The sequence below is a fragment of the Sciurus vulgaris genome, assembly GCF_902686455.1.
Source record: "Sciurus vulgaris genome assembly, chromosome: 1".
NCBI classification, from domain to species: Eukaryota; Metazoa; Chordata; class Mammalia; order Rodentia; family Sciuridae; genus Sciurus; species Sciurus vulgaris.
The window spans coordinates 192,365,006-192,382,692 of record NC_136461.1 but is presented as its reverse complement, the minus strand read 5'-3'; the positions used below and the strand labels follow the sequence as shown (position 1 = coordinate 192,382,692).

The 17,687-nt window shown below is 40.9% G+C and overlaps 1 protein-coding gene across 2 annotated transcripts in view; it reads right to left on the bottom strand.

Moving 5' to 3' along the window:
• The window catches only part of DEPTOR (DEP domain containing MTOR interacting protein), a 140,265-nt gene extending 137,562 nt beyond the window's left edge, over positions 1-2,703 (bottom strand). Inside the window, exon 1 of one of the 2 annotated variants that reach the window (XM_079141724.1) lies at positions 2,441-2,703. In XM_079141724.1, the coding sequence (XP_078997850.1) occupies positions 2,441-2,562 (122 nt within the window). In that variant the 5' untranslated portion in view covers positions 2,563-2,703. The remainder of the gene's footprint in view (positions 1-2,440) is intronic. The other variant, XM_079141723.1, reaches the window with a different exon arrangement.
• Positions 2,704-17,687: the final 14,984 nt, after the last annotated feature.

Here is a 17,687-nt window from a genome sequence, read left to right as displayed (position 1 = left end):
GCCTGGGCAACTTATCAAGACCCTATCTCAAAATAAAATAAAAAAGGTTGGGAGAGAGCTCAGTGGTAGAGTGTTTTCCTAGCACTGGGTACTGGGTTCCATCGCCAGTACAAATAAAATAAGAAAGTTTAAAATTAAGAATCTTTCATATGTTTCTTTTTATTTATTTCCTATCTGTCATATACTTCTTTTGTATATGTTCATATATGAATACACAACCAATGTAATTCCACATCATGTACAACCAGAAGAATGGGAAGTTGCACTCCATATATGTTTGTCAAAATACATCCTACTGACATGCATTTAAAAAAAGATTTAAAAGAATAAATAATTTGTGACATCAATTAAAATATTAAAGGTTTTAAAAAAAAGAATCTCTTTTCTATAGAAGAGAGGTTAGGTACATTGTCCCAAAGTCACAAAAACTAGTAAATGGTAGAGACAGAATAAGAACCCAGGCAGCCTGGGTCTATACTGTATGCTCATAACAACCCTATCTGCCAGGTTTTATGTAACTGGAAGTTACAGGTGGTGATACAGAGAGACCAATATTACAGGAAGCCTGGGAAAATTCTCAGGATCACCTCATGAAATACTTTTATCTTCATTCCTGCTTTACAGATGAGGAATCCGAGGCTCAGAGAAGTGAATGTGTCCAAGGTCACAGCTACAATAGCTAATGCTGATATAGTGCTTACATATCAGACACTGGTCAAAGCACTAAAGTCTTCATAACAACACTACAAGGTAAATTCCATTATTATCATCATTCCAAATCAAATAACTTGTCCAAGGTCCTGCACTAGTTAAGTGATTAACATGACCAGCATTCAATCCTGTTTAAAGACCTCCTCAAAACAAACCTAAGGAAGACCCTTGGATAGACCGGTGGAGCAGAAACTCAAACTCAGTTCTAACTCCTGAGTGACAGGCTTCTATCTTTTCACCCACTTGCCCATGGATGACCCTCAAATCTGCTGCTAGGAAAGAGGGGAGTACAAATGCTCTGGAGACCCATAAGAAAGGGCATTTAAGCTGTACCCTGAAGGACAAAATGCTTGCTGAACAAGAAGTGTTACTACACAACCTAGTATTTGTAAAACAAATAAAAAGCAAGTAACCTTGTCCAAGAGAGAAACTTTAAAAAGACAAAATAGTAACGAAAAGCAGAGAAATTAAACTATTAACAAAAAGCGTTTCAGATTAATTCAAGAGTTTTACTTCAAATTTTAGTTAGAAAATATTCTTGAAGGAAAACAAGTTTTTAGTCCCTTGAACTTTAACATTCAAAAGAATCAACAAGAATAGAAATGTGCATTTTGCCTTTTCTAACACGAATTCTGACTTCCAATATTTACTTCCTCAAAGTGCTGCAAGTTGGGAGTATACCAAACCTTCAGGAATCTTTGCAAGATTCTCCATCAGGTCCTGTAACAGTCGCCTACAAGCCAAAGTGAGCTGGGAAATTCAAACCAACACCTAGAAGGAACCAGGGCCCACGTGCAAGCTGAGGCTGAAACACTGCAGAGCTGGATTATTTTTTCCTGGCAAACTCACTTATGACCACACGAAGGGCAGCTGCAGAACCAGTCTGACCATAACTACAATCCCCAAACATATTCTCAAGATATACGAACAGGAAGTGATGGAAAGAGCAGGGGGACCCTGAGGACCACTGCTCGTTTCTGGGTGTAGTGAGACCTAACAAGTTGTAATTCTTGCTGCAGCCCTGGGGCGATCAATGGAGTCCATGGCCCAAAAACGTGAGCTCTGAGAAAGTTGGCACAGCAAAAGGGCACCGGACAAGGTACCTCCACGCCCCCTGGCGGACTCAAATGATGACTGATGATATGCCAATTAAGGGATAGATAGGTTCAGGGTTTCTGAAAGATTCTCTATTTACTTCCACAACAACCCTTAAAAGGAGGCGTGGACCTCATTTTACAGATGAGGAGTGAAGTATGACTTGCCAACAACAACAAAAAGGAAAACAATAGAAGCGGTCATTGGACTGGCTTCTGATATCTAGGAGTACAGGGGTTGGGGTTGGCTCGGTCCCCACACCGCCACTCTGGCTTTCTTAGGAACAAGGTGCAGGCTGTTAGCAGGGAGCGTTGGAAGCGCCCATATACTTCGGAGCAGGGAGCGCGTTGCGGGTGGCGGCCAGTCACCCGGGCGCAGGGCTGCAGCAACCAGGCTAGGGCGCAGCGCGCACCCCCGCTCGCTGTGTCTGCCCCGACAGCCTCGCGCAGCGAGAGTCCAGCCGCTGCAGCAGCGAGGCGGGGCGCAGCGTGGACTATCCACGCGTCTGCACCTGTCCTAGCGCCGCAAGCGACTTGCAAGCCAAGACACGGCGCTCGTGCGCGCAGGACTGCAGCTGGCACGGGCTTGGCAGTGCCACAGCAAGCCCACCCACCCTCTCTGCCCCTGGTCTTACCGTAACTGCTCTCCGGTGACCAGGACTTCAGCCATGCGCTCTAGCTCCCTTTGCTGCGCCCCACCACTCCCGCTAGTGCTGCTGTCGCTGCCACCGCCGCCAGCGCTGCCGCCCTCCTCCATGGTCCGGGCCACGCCGCTACCACTGCCTGGGCTATCAGCCGCGGATCCTGCTGTTGGGATCAGTCTGCCCTCACAGAGGCTTCCCCCGCCATCTTTGTTCGGGGCAGTTCCCAATTCTCTAATGCGATTGGCTAGGGAGGGAATCCCAGTGAGTTAGCCGAGGCGCTAGGCGAGTCTGGCCCCAGGAACTTCAGCTTGGGGGCGTGGCTGGAGCCCTCGTGGCTGGGGGCGGGGCCGAGGGAGGAAAATATCAACATCTGAGCTGGGTTCCGGTTCAAAGCTGTGTATGCTGGTTGTGGATGAATTCCCGGGACTTTCCTTCCTTTACCCACAAAGTTCTTGCTGTGAAAGCCTGCGGTTTTTTGTTTTGTTTTGTTTTGTTTTGTTTTATTATACTTCCCATGCCCAAATTGCAGAGAACGAATGAGAACAGTATACCCAATAGTGCACAATCGAGGATATACATGTCACTGCAGGGAATGGAAAAATTAAGCATTCCATCTGCCCTGACCACTCACCAAGGCGACTTACATAACTTAACAGTGTAATCAATAAATAACGCTGGCCTGGAAGTTAAACAGACCTGGGATCCAACTCCACTACTGTCTTGAGAGACATAATTTTTCAATTGCAGGTAGGTAGTGGAAGTGTACAGACTAACTCAGTGATAGCACACTGGTAGCATGGGTTCAGTCTCCAGTACAACCAACAAAAAGAAGAAGGAGAAGCAGGGAGGAGAAGTTTATAGAAAGAAAACGAGAGGAATGTTGAAAACCAACATATATATATATATATATATATATATATATATTTACATATATATGTATTACCAATTCTGCTATTCCAAAGTATTTATGCTTACTTAAATGTATTTTATTGTTTGGTCATGTTTTCTTCTTTTGATTTTGGTGCTGGGGATTGAACCCAGGGGTGCTTAACCACTGAGTTAACTCACTGAGTTAACCTGAGTTGTTTATTTTTTGAGACAGAGTCTCACTAAGTTGCCAAGAGTCTCTTGCTAAATTTCTGCCTCTAACTCAGCCTCTGGAGTCTGTTGGGATTATAGGCATCGTCCCCCTCACTCAGCATGTTTTTGTTAGCCTTTGCTAACATAGGGCAATGTCAGTGTTAACATTAACTGAAACTTGCAACAATTCATTGAGCATTCATCATGTGCTTTATATACCACGAGCACCTTGTTTATGATGTTTAATTTATTCTCTAAAAAATCTTGAGAGTTAAATATTGATTTCAATTTACAACTAACAAAGCCTAATCACAGGTCTGGGAATGTGGCTCAGAGGTAGAGGTTTGCCTACCATGCTTGAGGTCCTGGATTTGATCCCCAGCACCAAAATAAAAAAAAAAAAATGCTTAAGCACAGACAGGCAAAGCTTGTCTAAATTTTACACCTGGAACTGTAGGCAGCCCTTGAATCCTAATCCTGCTGACTCCAAGGCCATGGTCAGCCACACTCCAGAATAACTCTCTCTCATATCCAACACTAAATATTAGGCAACTCCTTTGCTCAAAGAAATTCTCTAAGCTTCTTAACTTTCTAAGTAGACCATGGTGAAAGTGTAGACTAAGGGAGTCATAGTTTCAGGTTAGTGTGATTTTAAGAGCCTCGTTTTGCATAAAGTATAAAAATCATTTAACAGAAATAGATACTGCTTTAATCCTATAATTATTACATAGTATATCAAGAATTTGCTTGGGGCCTGAATTTGTAGCTCAGTGGCACAGTACATCCTAGCATTCATGAGACCCTGTGTTCAATTCCCAGTGCTGAAATGACAACATCAAATAGTTTTGGAGATTCTCACTCAAATGTGCAATTTCTATCCTGATTGTCATTTATAACTTTGCAATCTTTGTCAGTCACTTAATGTTTTTGGGCTTCAATTTCCTATTGATAAAATAGGAATAGTGATTTCTACCATATAGGGCTGTTCTGTAGTGTTTCAGTCAGCATTTTCACTGCTATGATCAAAAGACTCAACAACAAGAGCAATTTTAGAGGAAGAAAAGTTTATTTGGGACAGTTTCAAAGATCTCAGTTCATAGATGACCTACTCCATTGCTCTGTGACTCAAGTAAGGCAGAACATCATGGCAGTGAGTGTTGAGGAGGAAAGCAGCTCAGGATATGGCACCAGGAAGCAGAGAGAGACAGCCCCTCACCACTGACACAACATAAACCTCAAGGGCAAGCCCCTGGTGACCCATCTCTACGACACCCTACCTGCCTATATTACCAATCAGGTAAAGGCTTTCATAATCCAATCATTTTACCTTTAAACTTTTTTGCATTTTCTCACACATGAAATATGGGGGGACACCTCATGTCTAAACTATATAGTGTGGCTTAAATGAAATAGCATTATATAAAATTTCTATTATTTAAAGTTTTAAAGATCCATTTGGGTAACCAATTTTTTTTAGTTAAAAAAAAAAAGTATCTTAAGCCCAGTACAGTGGCACACATCTGTAATTTCAGCAACTCAGGAGACTAAGGCAGGAGGTTTGCAAGTTCAAGCCTAGTCTCAGCAATTTAGAGCCCTTTCTCAAAATAAATTTAAAAGGGCTGGGGATGTAGCTCTGTGCTTGCCTAGCATGTGTGAAGCCTTGGTTTCAGTCCCCAGGTTGCTTCTTCAGAAAAGTACCTTAACATACAGGGAAAAAATTCAAGTCAAGAAAATGAACATGAGAGAATGTGATGATTGATTTTCTTGCTTGACAAGATTGTGGTTTGTGTGTGTGTATGTGTGTGTGTGTGTGTGTGTGTGTGTGTGGTTGTAGATGTTCACAGGAAATGAGAATTGCTCTGCTCTATTGTTTTAACCTTTCATTGATACATGAGACACATCATGCCTTACTGGTTAACGAGAAAAATTCTTTTTCTTAATTTAGGGAAAATTTGGTGATCTGACTCCTGAGGACATGTCGGCACCAATGACTGTGCCTGTGACCATGAGCCCTGGAGCAACTGGTCCCAGAGTCAGCTGTGACCTATGGATACTGATAGAAGGAAGAAGGACACCAATGTGACAATTAATCTAGCATAAAGATTCTGGAAGAGCTGAATTCTGACTGACCTTGGTTTGATTCCTGGCTCTATTTGGGCAAGTTCATTATCTTCTCTGAATTTTTTGTCCTCTTATGTAAAGATTATACCACCAGTCTCACTGGATTATTGGGAGGAGTAAGTGAAATTTAATAACTGCTCTTATTATAGATGGATACTCCTGTTCCATGCAGGAGTTGAAACTCAGGGCCTCATGCGTGCCAGCCAAGTACTCTGTCACTGAGCCACATCCCCAGTCCTAGGTGGATGTTATTAAATATGAGCTTTCAGGTCTCCTCTTTTGTGTTTTCTGTATGTTTTGGTGCTTTGTGGGCTAGTGTTTCTGAAAATTTTGGTGGTGGTGATGGTGGTGGTGTGTGCCTGTGTGTGTGGGTGTGATGTATTTGTTTTCAACCCATTAAAGTCTGATACTTTGATGAAATACAATAAAATGAGATTTTAAAAAGACCTATGAAACACAATCCCAAATTCTGTGGGGTTCAACAGATGGAAATATTCTGTCAAATTGTTCTACACATTTTTCTTTTTGGGGCGGTGGTTTACTGGGGGTTGAACCCAACGGTGCTTTACCTCTGAGCTACATTCCCCAGCCCTTTTTATTTTTTATTTTGAAACAGGGTTTCGCTAAGTTGCTTAGAGCCTCCCTAAGTTGCTGAGGCTGATCTCAAACTTGTGATCCTCCTGCCTCAGCCTCCCAAGTAGCTGGGATTATAGGCATGTACCACCACGCCCAGATTGCGCTACACACTTCTAATTGATTTGTCAATGTCGATGTGTCTGGTTGTTATTTATCATGAGTAATGGCCACCTGATGACTGGTTTGAGTGGCACTGGTAAAATAAACTTTTCCTAAAGGTGCGTGGCAGTGTGAGGGAATGGGCTTAAATTTACAAAGTATGTTAAAGAAAAGGGTCAACTATGAAGTTTCATAATAGGTTAGTATTGCTGATGCCTCTTCATGTACATCTGTTTTATTCTGGCCTGATCTTATAGACTAACTCAGATGTCTCCATCTCTATATGATCTTTCTGGACTCTCCCAAGGAGTGTGTTGCACCTTCCTATGATTTTATATCTCCTTACAGATTTAGATTATTCTTAATCATTAGTGGAATTCTCAATTCTTTAGCTGTCACAATTTTTATTCTTCTTGTGGGTGGAAGCAAACTGATGGTCTAGCAATATCCTGTCCAGATACTTCCATTGCTAGATGCTTTAACGAGAATTTTCTTTTAAAAATAAATGTAAAGATAGTAAAATATAAATTTCCTTGTCTTCATTATTCACACCCATTTTATTATATTTATTTATTTTGATACAAAAGATTGGACCCGAGTGTGCTTAACCACTGAACCACATCCCCAACCCTTTTTATTTTGAGACAGGGTCTCACTAAGTTGCCCAGAGTGGCCTTGAACTTGCGATCTTGCTGCCCCCCAGGCCACCATGCCTGTCCTGTTCACACCCATTTTAGATATTTTTTTTATATTTGACTCACCTCTTCATAGAAATGGAAAGAAAGTATTACAAATAAAGTTGAGGTCTCTTGTTCTCCAGTTCCAACCCTGTCCTCCCAAGTCCCCTAGGTCTTAACCTTGGTTCCCTGCTGGTCCTGGAATGCTTACTTCCTTGGTGTATGCTGCCACCTGCCGATTTCTCTCCACAATGACATGAAATGATTGTGGATTGCTTATAGGGAAAGGGCTACCTCCAGAGAGTTTGTTGGAAAGTTTAGGGTGGAGTTTGCTGTTTATCCTATTGGGGGTGTTGGTGGGAGGAGCGCTACTGGCTTTTAGTGGTCAGGGACTAGAGATGCTAGGTATTGGAACAGTACCTCATAAACATTATCCCAAATTCCAAATGTCTGTCTTAGGTGGTCATTTTGCACAATTTTAATATCATACTGAACTATCAGGAATGCAATTATTGTGTATATTGAGAAAAGATTGTACTTTTTTCTGTTCCAAACTTTACCCTGAATTTTCATAAAGTGATTTCACTCACCATTTGATGTTTACTGTGTACAGCACCATTCCGTTCTGTATTCAGTAACTGTAGCATTCACAGTGATCATCTGTATGTTGAGTAGGAAGATATTATTTAGCCAGTTTTTAAGTGAAGTATGGAAATATTGAGTAAAATGTTGTCTTCATTCTCTTAATTTAAAATTATTCATTATGGAGTCAGTCATGGTGATTCATGACTGTTCTTCCAGCTATTCAGTAGGTGAACTTAAGGATAGCCTCCGCAACTTAGAAAGATCCTGTCTCAAAATAAAAGGACCGGGGGTGTAGCTCAGTAGAAGAGCACCCTTCAGTTAAATCCCCAGTACCCCAAATTAAATAAATATATAAATATATAAAATTATTCATTATAAAATGTTATAAACACCTGAGTATGATTACCTCATTAGGCCCTCATACTCATTTAAATATTGAAATACTCATTATTTTACCATGTATGATCTCCCTTTATGTTTCTTCCACATATTCTGGGAAGGGCATCATATTGATGTTTGGTGAATTACATACACACAGCAAGGTTATATTATCTGCAAATTTAATATATACAAATAAAATGAAAATTACATCTGTTATTTTTAAAGGAAACATTGAGTTAGGAATTTTTTAAAGGGAATAATAATAGGTATTTATTGAGCTCTTGTCACGTGCTGAGCATGTTCAGAAAATATGTTATTTGTTAAGCACTTATTCCTCAGAATAACCTTGTGAATTGGCCACTGTTTTTCTTTTCACTTTTCAGATGAAGAAATCCAGTCTCAATGGGGACCATGCAGAGTACAGCCAAGGTAAGGCCTGGGTTTGAACCCAGCTCTGTTGGTTTTAGAAGTCACTCTGGCAGTTCCTTCATGATGCTGCCTCTCCCTAGGGACAAGTCACTGAGTGCCAGTTCTTCCCGTAGGCCTGTATCTGATGTGCTTTACTGGAGTCCTCCTTTAAGCCCTTCCTTAAGGTAGGTGTTGTCACCTCCAGGCAGACCGGCTGCTGCGAGTTCCAGGGCTCTCCCTACTGGGGAATGTGATGGCAACATCTTCACAGGATTGAAAGAGAAAACGTGAGGAAGCTTGGTAAATGCTATGATGGTGTTAGCTCTGTCCCCTGGCCGGCTTGGACTCTCAGCCAGGGCTTTCAAGTACATGAAAGAAAGGGGAAGTTATGCTGGTTCTCTGAGATCTCCCGATTCCCACTTCCTCCATGTCGTCAGTCCTCAGTTTGAATATGTCAGCGCCTCAGTACTGTCCTAACCTCTGCTGGCACAGTGTGGGGTAGAGGTTCCCTATCTGTTTCCTGAGTGTGTATCTTCTCTGTCCACCTGGACTATAAATAAGACCATGCCCCACGCCTTTGTCATATTCCTCCTACTTTTTCTGTTTTCATTTTTGTGCATCCCTGGGATGAAACCCACTTGATCATGGTGCACTATCTTTTTAATATGTTTTTGTATGCGATTTGCTAAAATTTTGTTGAGAATTTTTGCGTCGATGTTCATTAAGGATATTGGTCTGAAATTTTCTTTCTTCGATGTGTCTCTGTCTGGTTTAGGTATCAGGGTGATATTGGCTTCATAGAATGAGTTTGGGAGGGTTCCCTCCTCTTCTATTTCATGGAATACTTTGAAGTATTGGAATGAGCTCTTCTTTAAAGGTTTTGTAGAACTTGGCTGAGAACCCATCTGGACTTTTCTTTGTTGGTAGGCTTTTGATGACTTCTTCTATTTCAGTACTTGAAATTGATCTATTTAAAGTGTGTATGTCCTCCTCGTTCAGTTTAGGTAATTCATATGTCTCTAGAAACCTGTTGATGTCTTTGAGATTTTCTGTTTTATTGGAGTATAGATTTTCAAAATAGCTTCTAATTATATTTTGTATTTCAGTCGTGTCTGTAGTGATATTTCCTTGTTCATTCCGAATTTTAGTAATTTGAGTTTTCTCTCTCCTTCTCTTTGTTAGTGTGGCTAAGGGTTTATCAATTTTGTTTATTTTTTCAAAGAACCAACTCTTTATTTTGTTAATTTTTCCGATTGTTTCTTTTGTTTCAATTTCGTTGATTTCAGCTCTGATTTAACTATTTCCTGTCTTCTACTACTTTTGGTGTTGATCTGTTCTTCTTTTTCTAGGGCTTTAAGCTGTAGTGTTAAGTCGTTTATTTGTTGATTTTTTCTTCTTTTATTGAATACGCTCCATGAAATAAATCTTCCTCTAAGTACTGCTTTCATAGTGTCCCAGAGATTTTGATGTGATGTGTCTTTGTTCTCGTTTACTTCTAAGAATTTTTTTATTTCTCTCCTGATGTATTCTGTAATCCATTCATCATATTATTTAATCTCCAGGTGTTGGAGTTATTTCTGTTTTTTATTCTGTCATTTATTTCTAACTTCAATCCATTATTATCTGATAGAATACAAGGTAGTATCTCTATCTTCTTGAATTTGCTAACATTAGCTTTATGGCAGAAAATATGGTCTATTTTGGAGAAGGATCCATGTGTTGCTGAGAAGAAGGTATATTCACTCTTTGTTGGATGGTATATTCTATATATGTCCATTAAGTCTAAATTATTGATTGTGTTATTGAGATCTATGGTTTCTTTATTCAGTTTTTGTTTGGAAGATCTGTCCAGTGGTGAGAGAGGTGTGTTAAAATCGCCTAGTATTATTCTGTTGTGGTCTATTTGATTTCTGGAATTGACAAGGATTTGTTTGACGTACATGGATGAGCCAATGTTTGGGGCATAGGTATTTATGATTGTTATGTCTTGTTGATTTATGCTTCCCTTAAGCAGTATGAAATGACCTTCTTTATCCCTTCTGACTAACTTTGGCTTGAAGTCCACATTATCTGAAATAAGGATCGATACTCCAGCTTTTTTGCTGTGTCCATGTGCATGGTATGTTTTTTTCCCATCCTGTCGTCTTTAGTCCATGGGTATCTCTTTCTATGAGATGAGTCTCTTGCAGGCAGCATATTGTTGGATTTTTCTTTTTAATCTAATCTGCCAGTCTATGTCTTTTGATTGATGAGTTCAGGCGATTAACATTCAGGGTTATTATTGAGATATGATTTGTATTTCCAGTCATTTGGCTCATTTTTGTTTTTTGACACAACTTGGTTTCTCCTTTATTTGGCTATTCCTTTAAGCTAGTTCCTCCCTTTGCTGATTTGCATCATTGTTTTTCATCTCTTCTTCATGGAATATTTTGCTGAGTATGTTCTGTAATGCCGGCTTTCTTTTTGTAAAGTCTTTTAGTTTTTGTTTATCATGGAAGGATTTTATTTCATCGTCAAATTTGAAGGTAAGTTTTGCTGGGTATAATATTCTTGGTTGGCATCCATTTTCTTTCAGGGCTTGGTAAATGTTGTTCCAGGACCTTCTAGCTTTTAGAGTCTGGATTGAAAAATCTGCTGATATCCTTATTGGTTTCCCCCTGAATGTAATTTGATTTTTTTTCTCTCACAGCCTTTAAAATTCTGTCTTTATTTTGTAGTTAGGTATTTTCATAATAATATGCCTTGGTGTGGGTCTGTTGTAATTTTGTGTATTTGGTGTTCTATAAGCCTCTTGTACTTGATTTTCCATTTCATTCTTCAGATTTGGGAAATTTTGTGATATTATTTCATTGAATAGATTGTCCATTCCTTTGGTTTGTTTCTCTGTGCCTTCCTCAATCCCAATAATTCTCAAATTTAGCCTTTTTATGATATCCCATAACTCTTGTAGATTCTGTTCATGATTTCTTACCATCTTCTCTGTTTGGTCAACTTTGTTTTTAAGATTAAATATTTGTCTTCAATGTTTGAGGTTCTGTCTTCCAGGTGTTCTATCCTATTGGTTATGCTTTCTATGGAGTTTTTAATTTGGTTTATTGTTTCCTTCATTTCAAGGATTTCTGTTTATTTTTTTCAATATCTCTAACTCTTTATTGAAATGATCTTTGCTTCCCATATTTGCTCTTTTAACTGTTGATTGGTGTAATCATTTAATGCCTGCATTTGCTCTTTCATCTCATCCTTCAATGTCTGCATTTGATCTTTCATCTCCTCATTTGCTTCTCTGATTGTTTTTAATTATGTATATTCTGAACTCTCTTTCTGACATTTCTTCTGCCCTACTGTCATTGGGTTTTATTGATATAGCATCTATGTTTGTTTGGGACATTTTCTTCCCTTGTTTTCTCATATTGGTCAGATATCAGTGGGACTCTGATGTTGCAGATTTCCTCTATTGGCTTATAGTGTCCCTGTAGATTTCCAGTATATAACCTCCTAAACTTCAGTATCCTGAAGTCTTGGAGTAACTTGATAATGCAGTGCTTCTGAAGAAAGCTGCCCCTGGCCAGCCGCTAAATGCGGTATTGGGGGATGGGTCTGCTCGGAAAGCCTCTCACTGGGCGGACCTGCTCCCAGAAGCCTGCTATGGAATGGGCCTGCCACCGGATGGAGCCAAGCTGCTCTTGCCACCCTGCCCTGCTCCGAGAAGCTGCCCACTGTCCCGGCCTGCTGCTCTGGCCGAGCTTCACCCAGTGGGAGAGACTTACCCAGTGTCTCTAAGTTGGTCTGAGTCTTTCAATACCTCCCCTTCTTGAATCCTGAGTTCTGGAGCGACAGGAGATGCAGTCATCCTCTAGTCCGCCATCTTGAACTAGTACCTGTTTGCACTGTGGTTCCCAAGTTCTTTCCCAGCTCCACTCTTCAGCAGAAGGGGTCTGACCCCGCTTGCTCCATTTCCCAATCTCATGAGGCTTCAGTTAGATTCAGCCAACCAGAACACTGGTGGGAGATTGGAAAGCATATCTAAAGGAGAGGAGGCCAGGGAACTTCTCATCAATGCTTTCTGCCTCTGGGGCTAAAGATCTTTCTACGCAGGTCTATTATAGTTCCCAGGGGGACTGCTGTCCCCTGGGGCTGGGAACTGTGCCTTTTTCTGGCCAAAGAGTGACAACGGTTTTCTGCTGCTGCTGTTACTGAGATTGTTTAACCATCCCTCTTCTGAGTGTCTCAGATTTCCCATCACCCGTAAAAATAATTTCCTGTAAGAAATTCTCTCTCATTTATTTACTATTTTTTTGTATTGCAGTGCTGGAGCTAAAACATAGGGCCTCACAATTGCTGGGCAAGCAGTCGGCTACTGAGCTACACCCTCAGCCCTTTCATCTTTTAATTGTGCTCTATTTCGAATGGAACCTGGTTGACCATTATCATCATCTCTATATAAAAGGAAATCAGAGCAAAGCCCAGTTAAGTGAATTTCCTCAAGGTCATACAACCAGTAAGTGGCAGAATGAGACTTCAAACAGTCAGCAGGGACCCTAGACATCACTATCATTGTACACTGAAAATGGTCTCCACTCCACTCCCGGGAGATGCCATGTGTATTGACAGCTCTCAAACTTTTTGTTCTCAGGACTCACTTACATTCTAAAAAATTATTAAAGGCTCCACATTGATATTTATTTATTTATTTATGATACTGGGAATTGAACTCAGGGGCACTTACCCACTGAGCTACATCCCCAGCCCTTTTTATTTTTCATTTTGAGACAGGGTCTCCCTAAGTTGCTTAGGGTCTTGCTAAATTGCTGTGGCTGGTCTTGAACTTGTGATCCTCATGCCTCAGCCTCCTGAGTCAATAGAATGACACTCATGTGCCACTGTGCCCAGCTTCCCTTCCTTTTTTCTAAGTGACCTGTGAAAACTTTTGGGTGTGAGAAGAATGTTCTGCATCTTTATTGTGGTAATAGGTTCACCAGTGTTTGTCAAAATGTTAAACCATGCACTTCAATTGAATATACTTTATTTAATTTATATCTCAGTAAGGTTGATTTAAAAATAAAATAAAGGATCCTGAGGTAGAAGTATGTCCTGTGAATTTAGGGAGTAGCAAGATAGGGGTGAGGAGAATATAGCTTATTTATGGCTTTAATGGGCCTTTGTAAGGACTTTGCTTTTACTTTTAAAGGAGATCAGAATCTGTTGGAGGATCTTGAACAGAGGAATGGTGGGATCTGACCCACAATACTGCATGATCAGTCTAGTGCTTGACTCAGATTCATAAAGATTTCTTCACTCTGCTTTTCTAAGGCAGCAGAGGAAGTGAAGCAGGCTGCTTCATGAAACATGAAACAATATCACCACCTAGTGGAAAAAATCCTGATTGTTTTATAAGCAAATCTTAAAAATCTGCTTAACAAAATATACAAAACTACCATTTAAGTGATTATATTTCCCATAGAATAAAATAAATCTAACTGTAATTTAGTACTTTTATCTTAAGTTATTTTAAGTTAAAACAAGATGATACAGTTTGCAAGCTTGCTTTATTTACTTATTGTTTGGGCTGGAGATCCAACTCAGAGCTTCCGCATGCTAGGTAAGTGCTCTATTACTGAGCAGTAGCCCCAACCCTATCATTCTATTTTAAGAGAACCCAGGTCCAGCTTCCCTCAGGAATATTGAATTAATGGTAATAATTGGAAATCATTAAAATTAAATTAAATTATCAAATAACTCGCAACAAATAAATAAAAACAGGAAAAAAAATCCCAAAACCCAAAACCTTAGCTGCTATTTATTAAACAGGCTATACTTTTGAAAAACAAATGTTTGGTTCTTTTTAGTTATATATGACAGAATTCATTTTGATATAATTGTATGGAATATAGCTTATTCTACTTAGGATCCCATTCTTATGGATGTACATGATGGGGGGATTCACCATGGTATATTCATATAAGTACATAGGAAAATTATTTTGGATTCATTCCACTGTCTTTCCTTTTCCTATCCCTCAAGCTTTCCCTTTATCCCCCTTTGTCTAATCTACTGAATATCTATTCTTCCCCTCTCACCCCTTATTGTGGATTAGCTTCCCTATGTCAGCAAAAACATTTGACCTTAGGTTTTGGGGGATTGGCTTATTTTACTTAGCATGATAGTCTCCAGGTCCATCCATTTACTTGCAAATGTCATAAAGTCAATATTCTTTATGGCCGAGTAGTACTCTGTGTTTATATTGCACAATTTATCCATTCATGACAGACTGTACTTTACAAGAATTTCAGAATAAGGAAGTGCAGTTAAAGAAAATAGGAAAACTGCCTTAGATCACAAAACTCTGAGAGCAGAGTTGGGATTCCAGACAAGCCTGTCTAATGGAAATGTAAGGTCTACTTATACTGCACTACTTGTAGTTGTAGAGAACGTTTCCTGTTTAAGAGTGCATCTGCAATGGTTGATTATCTTCCTAACAATAAATTCTCATGAGGCAGTCCCTTCATATTCAGTGTGTTGCTTCATTATTTTCCTTAGGGGTTCTTATATTTTAAAAGAGAAGGTTGCCAGGCACAGCGTCACATGACAGCTATTCCAGAAGCTGAGGCAAGAGGGTTTCAAATTTGAGGTCAGCACTGGTAACTTAACTAGACCTTATCTCAAAATAATAAATAAGAAGGAAGTCATAAAGAAGAATGAAATTATGTCATTCACATATGTAAATGTCATTCATTTATGTAAAAGGATGAAACTATAGAACATCATACTAAGTCAAATAAGTCAGACTCAGAAAGTCAGGATACAAATGTTTTTATGGTTTGAAGATGAGGTGTCCCCCAAAAGCTCCTGTGTGAGACAAGGCAATATTCAGAGGTGAAACCCACTTAATTAATGGATTAATCCACTTGGATGGATTAACCAGGTGTAACTGTAGGCAGGTAGGATATGGCTGGAGGAAGTAGGTCAATGAGGGTGTGCCTTTGGGGTTTATATTTTGTCCCTGGTGAGCAGAGCTCTCTTTGCTTCCTGGCTGTCATGAACTGGCATGAACTACCATACTCTTCTGCCATGATGTTCTGCCTCATCTTGGGCTCAGACAAATGGGGTTGACAGACCTGAAATTTTGACAAGAAGAACACAAGTTAACCTGGAGGGGAGAACTTTTGTGACTCTTACCCAGACCAGGTTCCAGCATTCAGAGATGAGATAAAGATAATTCCCTTAACCATAAAATCTCTAAGAACAGGTTCCAACTAGAATCAGCATGGGCCAAAGGGACCGAGAGTTGTTCTGGATCTTCCTGAGGTACAGTGAGTACTGGAAAGCCTAGCAGGGTGTGGTGGCACATGCCTATAATCCCAGAAACTCAGGAAACTGAGGCAGGAGGATTGCAAGTTCAAGGTCAGCCTCAGCAACTTACTGAGACCTTAAGCAACTTAGTGACACCCTGTCTCATTGTAAAAAATAAAAAGAGCTGGGGATGTACCTCAGTGGTTAAATGTCTCTGGGTTCCATCCCCAGTACCAAAAAAAAAAAAAAAAAAAAAAAAAAAACCAATGTCATCCCACTCTCAAAAGTAGGCCTGGGACTCTTGTCCCTGGGACCCCCCAATAAAACTGGAGGGCAAGAGGAGCACTCTGCCCTTCTCCTCTCTGAGAGGACCCCTTTTTCTATCCCCACCTAACAAACTCATGACTGCCTCTCTGAGCCACATGTCCCAAATCTGTGTGGCATGATTGCGAGAGCTGGTGAGGAGACCTCTGTGCTGCCTCAGCTTTACAGAAGGCCCTTGCCCTGCAACACGTATGGATACGGCATCAGGGATAATGCACAAATAAAAAATGAAATAAAAAGAGCTGGGGTTGCAGCCCAGTGGTAGAGCAGCCCCAGCCCAGGGTTTAATCATCAGTGTTGGAGGCAGGGTGGGCAGAATGAGGAGGTTAATGAAGAAGTAATAAACCAACCTTTCTACCACCAACTGAAGCATCTCCCAGACTGAAACTCCCAACGCTAGTATTTTCATATTATTTGAAGAGCTGAAGCAAACAAACAAAAAACTCTGCGTATTTCCTTTGAATTCGACAAGGTCCGACTTACACAAACTAGTAGAAAGCCACTGACTGGGGGAAGATTCCTCCTAGGCTGTTTCAGCCCTCGGAGGCAGTCACTCAGGGAGTCTGCAAGTTACGCCTAGGAGAGCTCACCTTGCTGTTACAAGTTATTTGTGGACGTGTCAGTGTATTTGTGAGCTTTTTAAATTTTTTAAAGTTTAAATTTTTTCCTTTTTAAACTTTGTGTTCAGATCACGGTAATTCTTGGTCTAGATGATACCACATCCCACAGTGATGAGTTTGCCGGTCTCCCTTTGGAGACTGTAGGCCCTTCTTATCCTCAGACAGGGTGCTTTCCTCTTTTTTTTTCCCCCTTTTGATTCATTGTACACAAATGGGGTTGTACATGAAGTAGTCACACCGATTGTGTAATCATACATGACATAGGGTAATGATGTTTGTCTCATTCTATTAGCTTTCCTTCCCCCATCCCTCCCCACCCTTCATTTTCCTCTACACAATCCATCCTTTCTCCATTCTTGCTCGCCCCGCCCCCTTCACGTTGTGTATCATCATCCCCTTGTCAGAGAAGTCATTCGGCCTTTGGTTTTTTTGGATTGGCTTATTTCACTTAGCATGATATTCTCCAACTCCATCCATTTACCTGCAAATGCCATGATTTTATTCTTTGCTTTCCTCTTGACAGTGGTCTAATGACTCATTTGCCCCTGGCACAAACGAATGGGCAGACTAGTCCAAGCCATCTCCTTGGTAGGAAGGTCGCCAGGCACAAACACGTGGGATGCCAGGTCTGATTCTAATCAGCTGGTTGCCGGTGGTGCATCCTTTGCACACAACTCCGCAGGATGCTTTTAGAGCCATGATACACTAGGCTGGAATCTGACTTTGCCATCTCCTCTCTTTACCACTCGGGCAAAAGTCCTGCTTCCTCATTTGCGGGAAACGGGAAGCCCACGGCCCACCTTTCAGGGGCCCACCTTTCAGGGTCATCGTAAAGCGTTAATGACATTGTACGCGCAGAGACTATTTTGATGGCAAGGAAGGGGCGCATAGGCGGGAAATGAGGGGCAGGGGCGGGGTAGGGCAGCGGAAGGACTGGGTGAGGGCCCGGTGTCAGCCGGGTCTGGGTCTCAGCTCTTCTCCGCGCACCCCGGCCCCAGGAAGCCGTGCTTCTTCCTC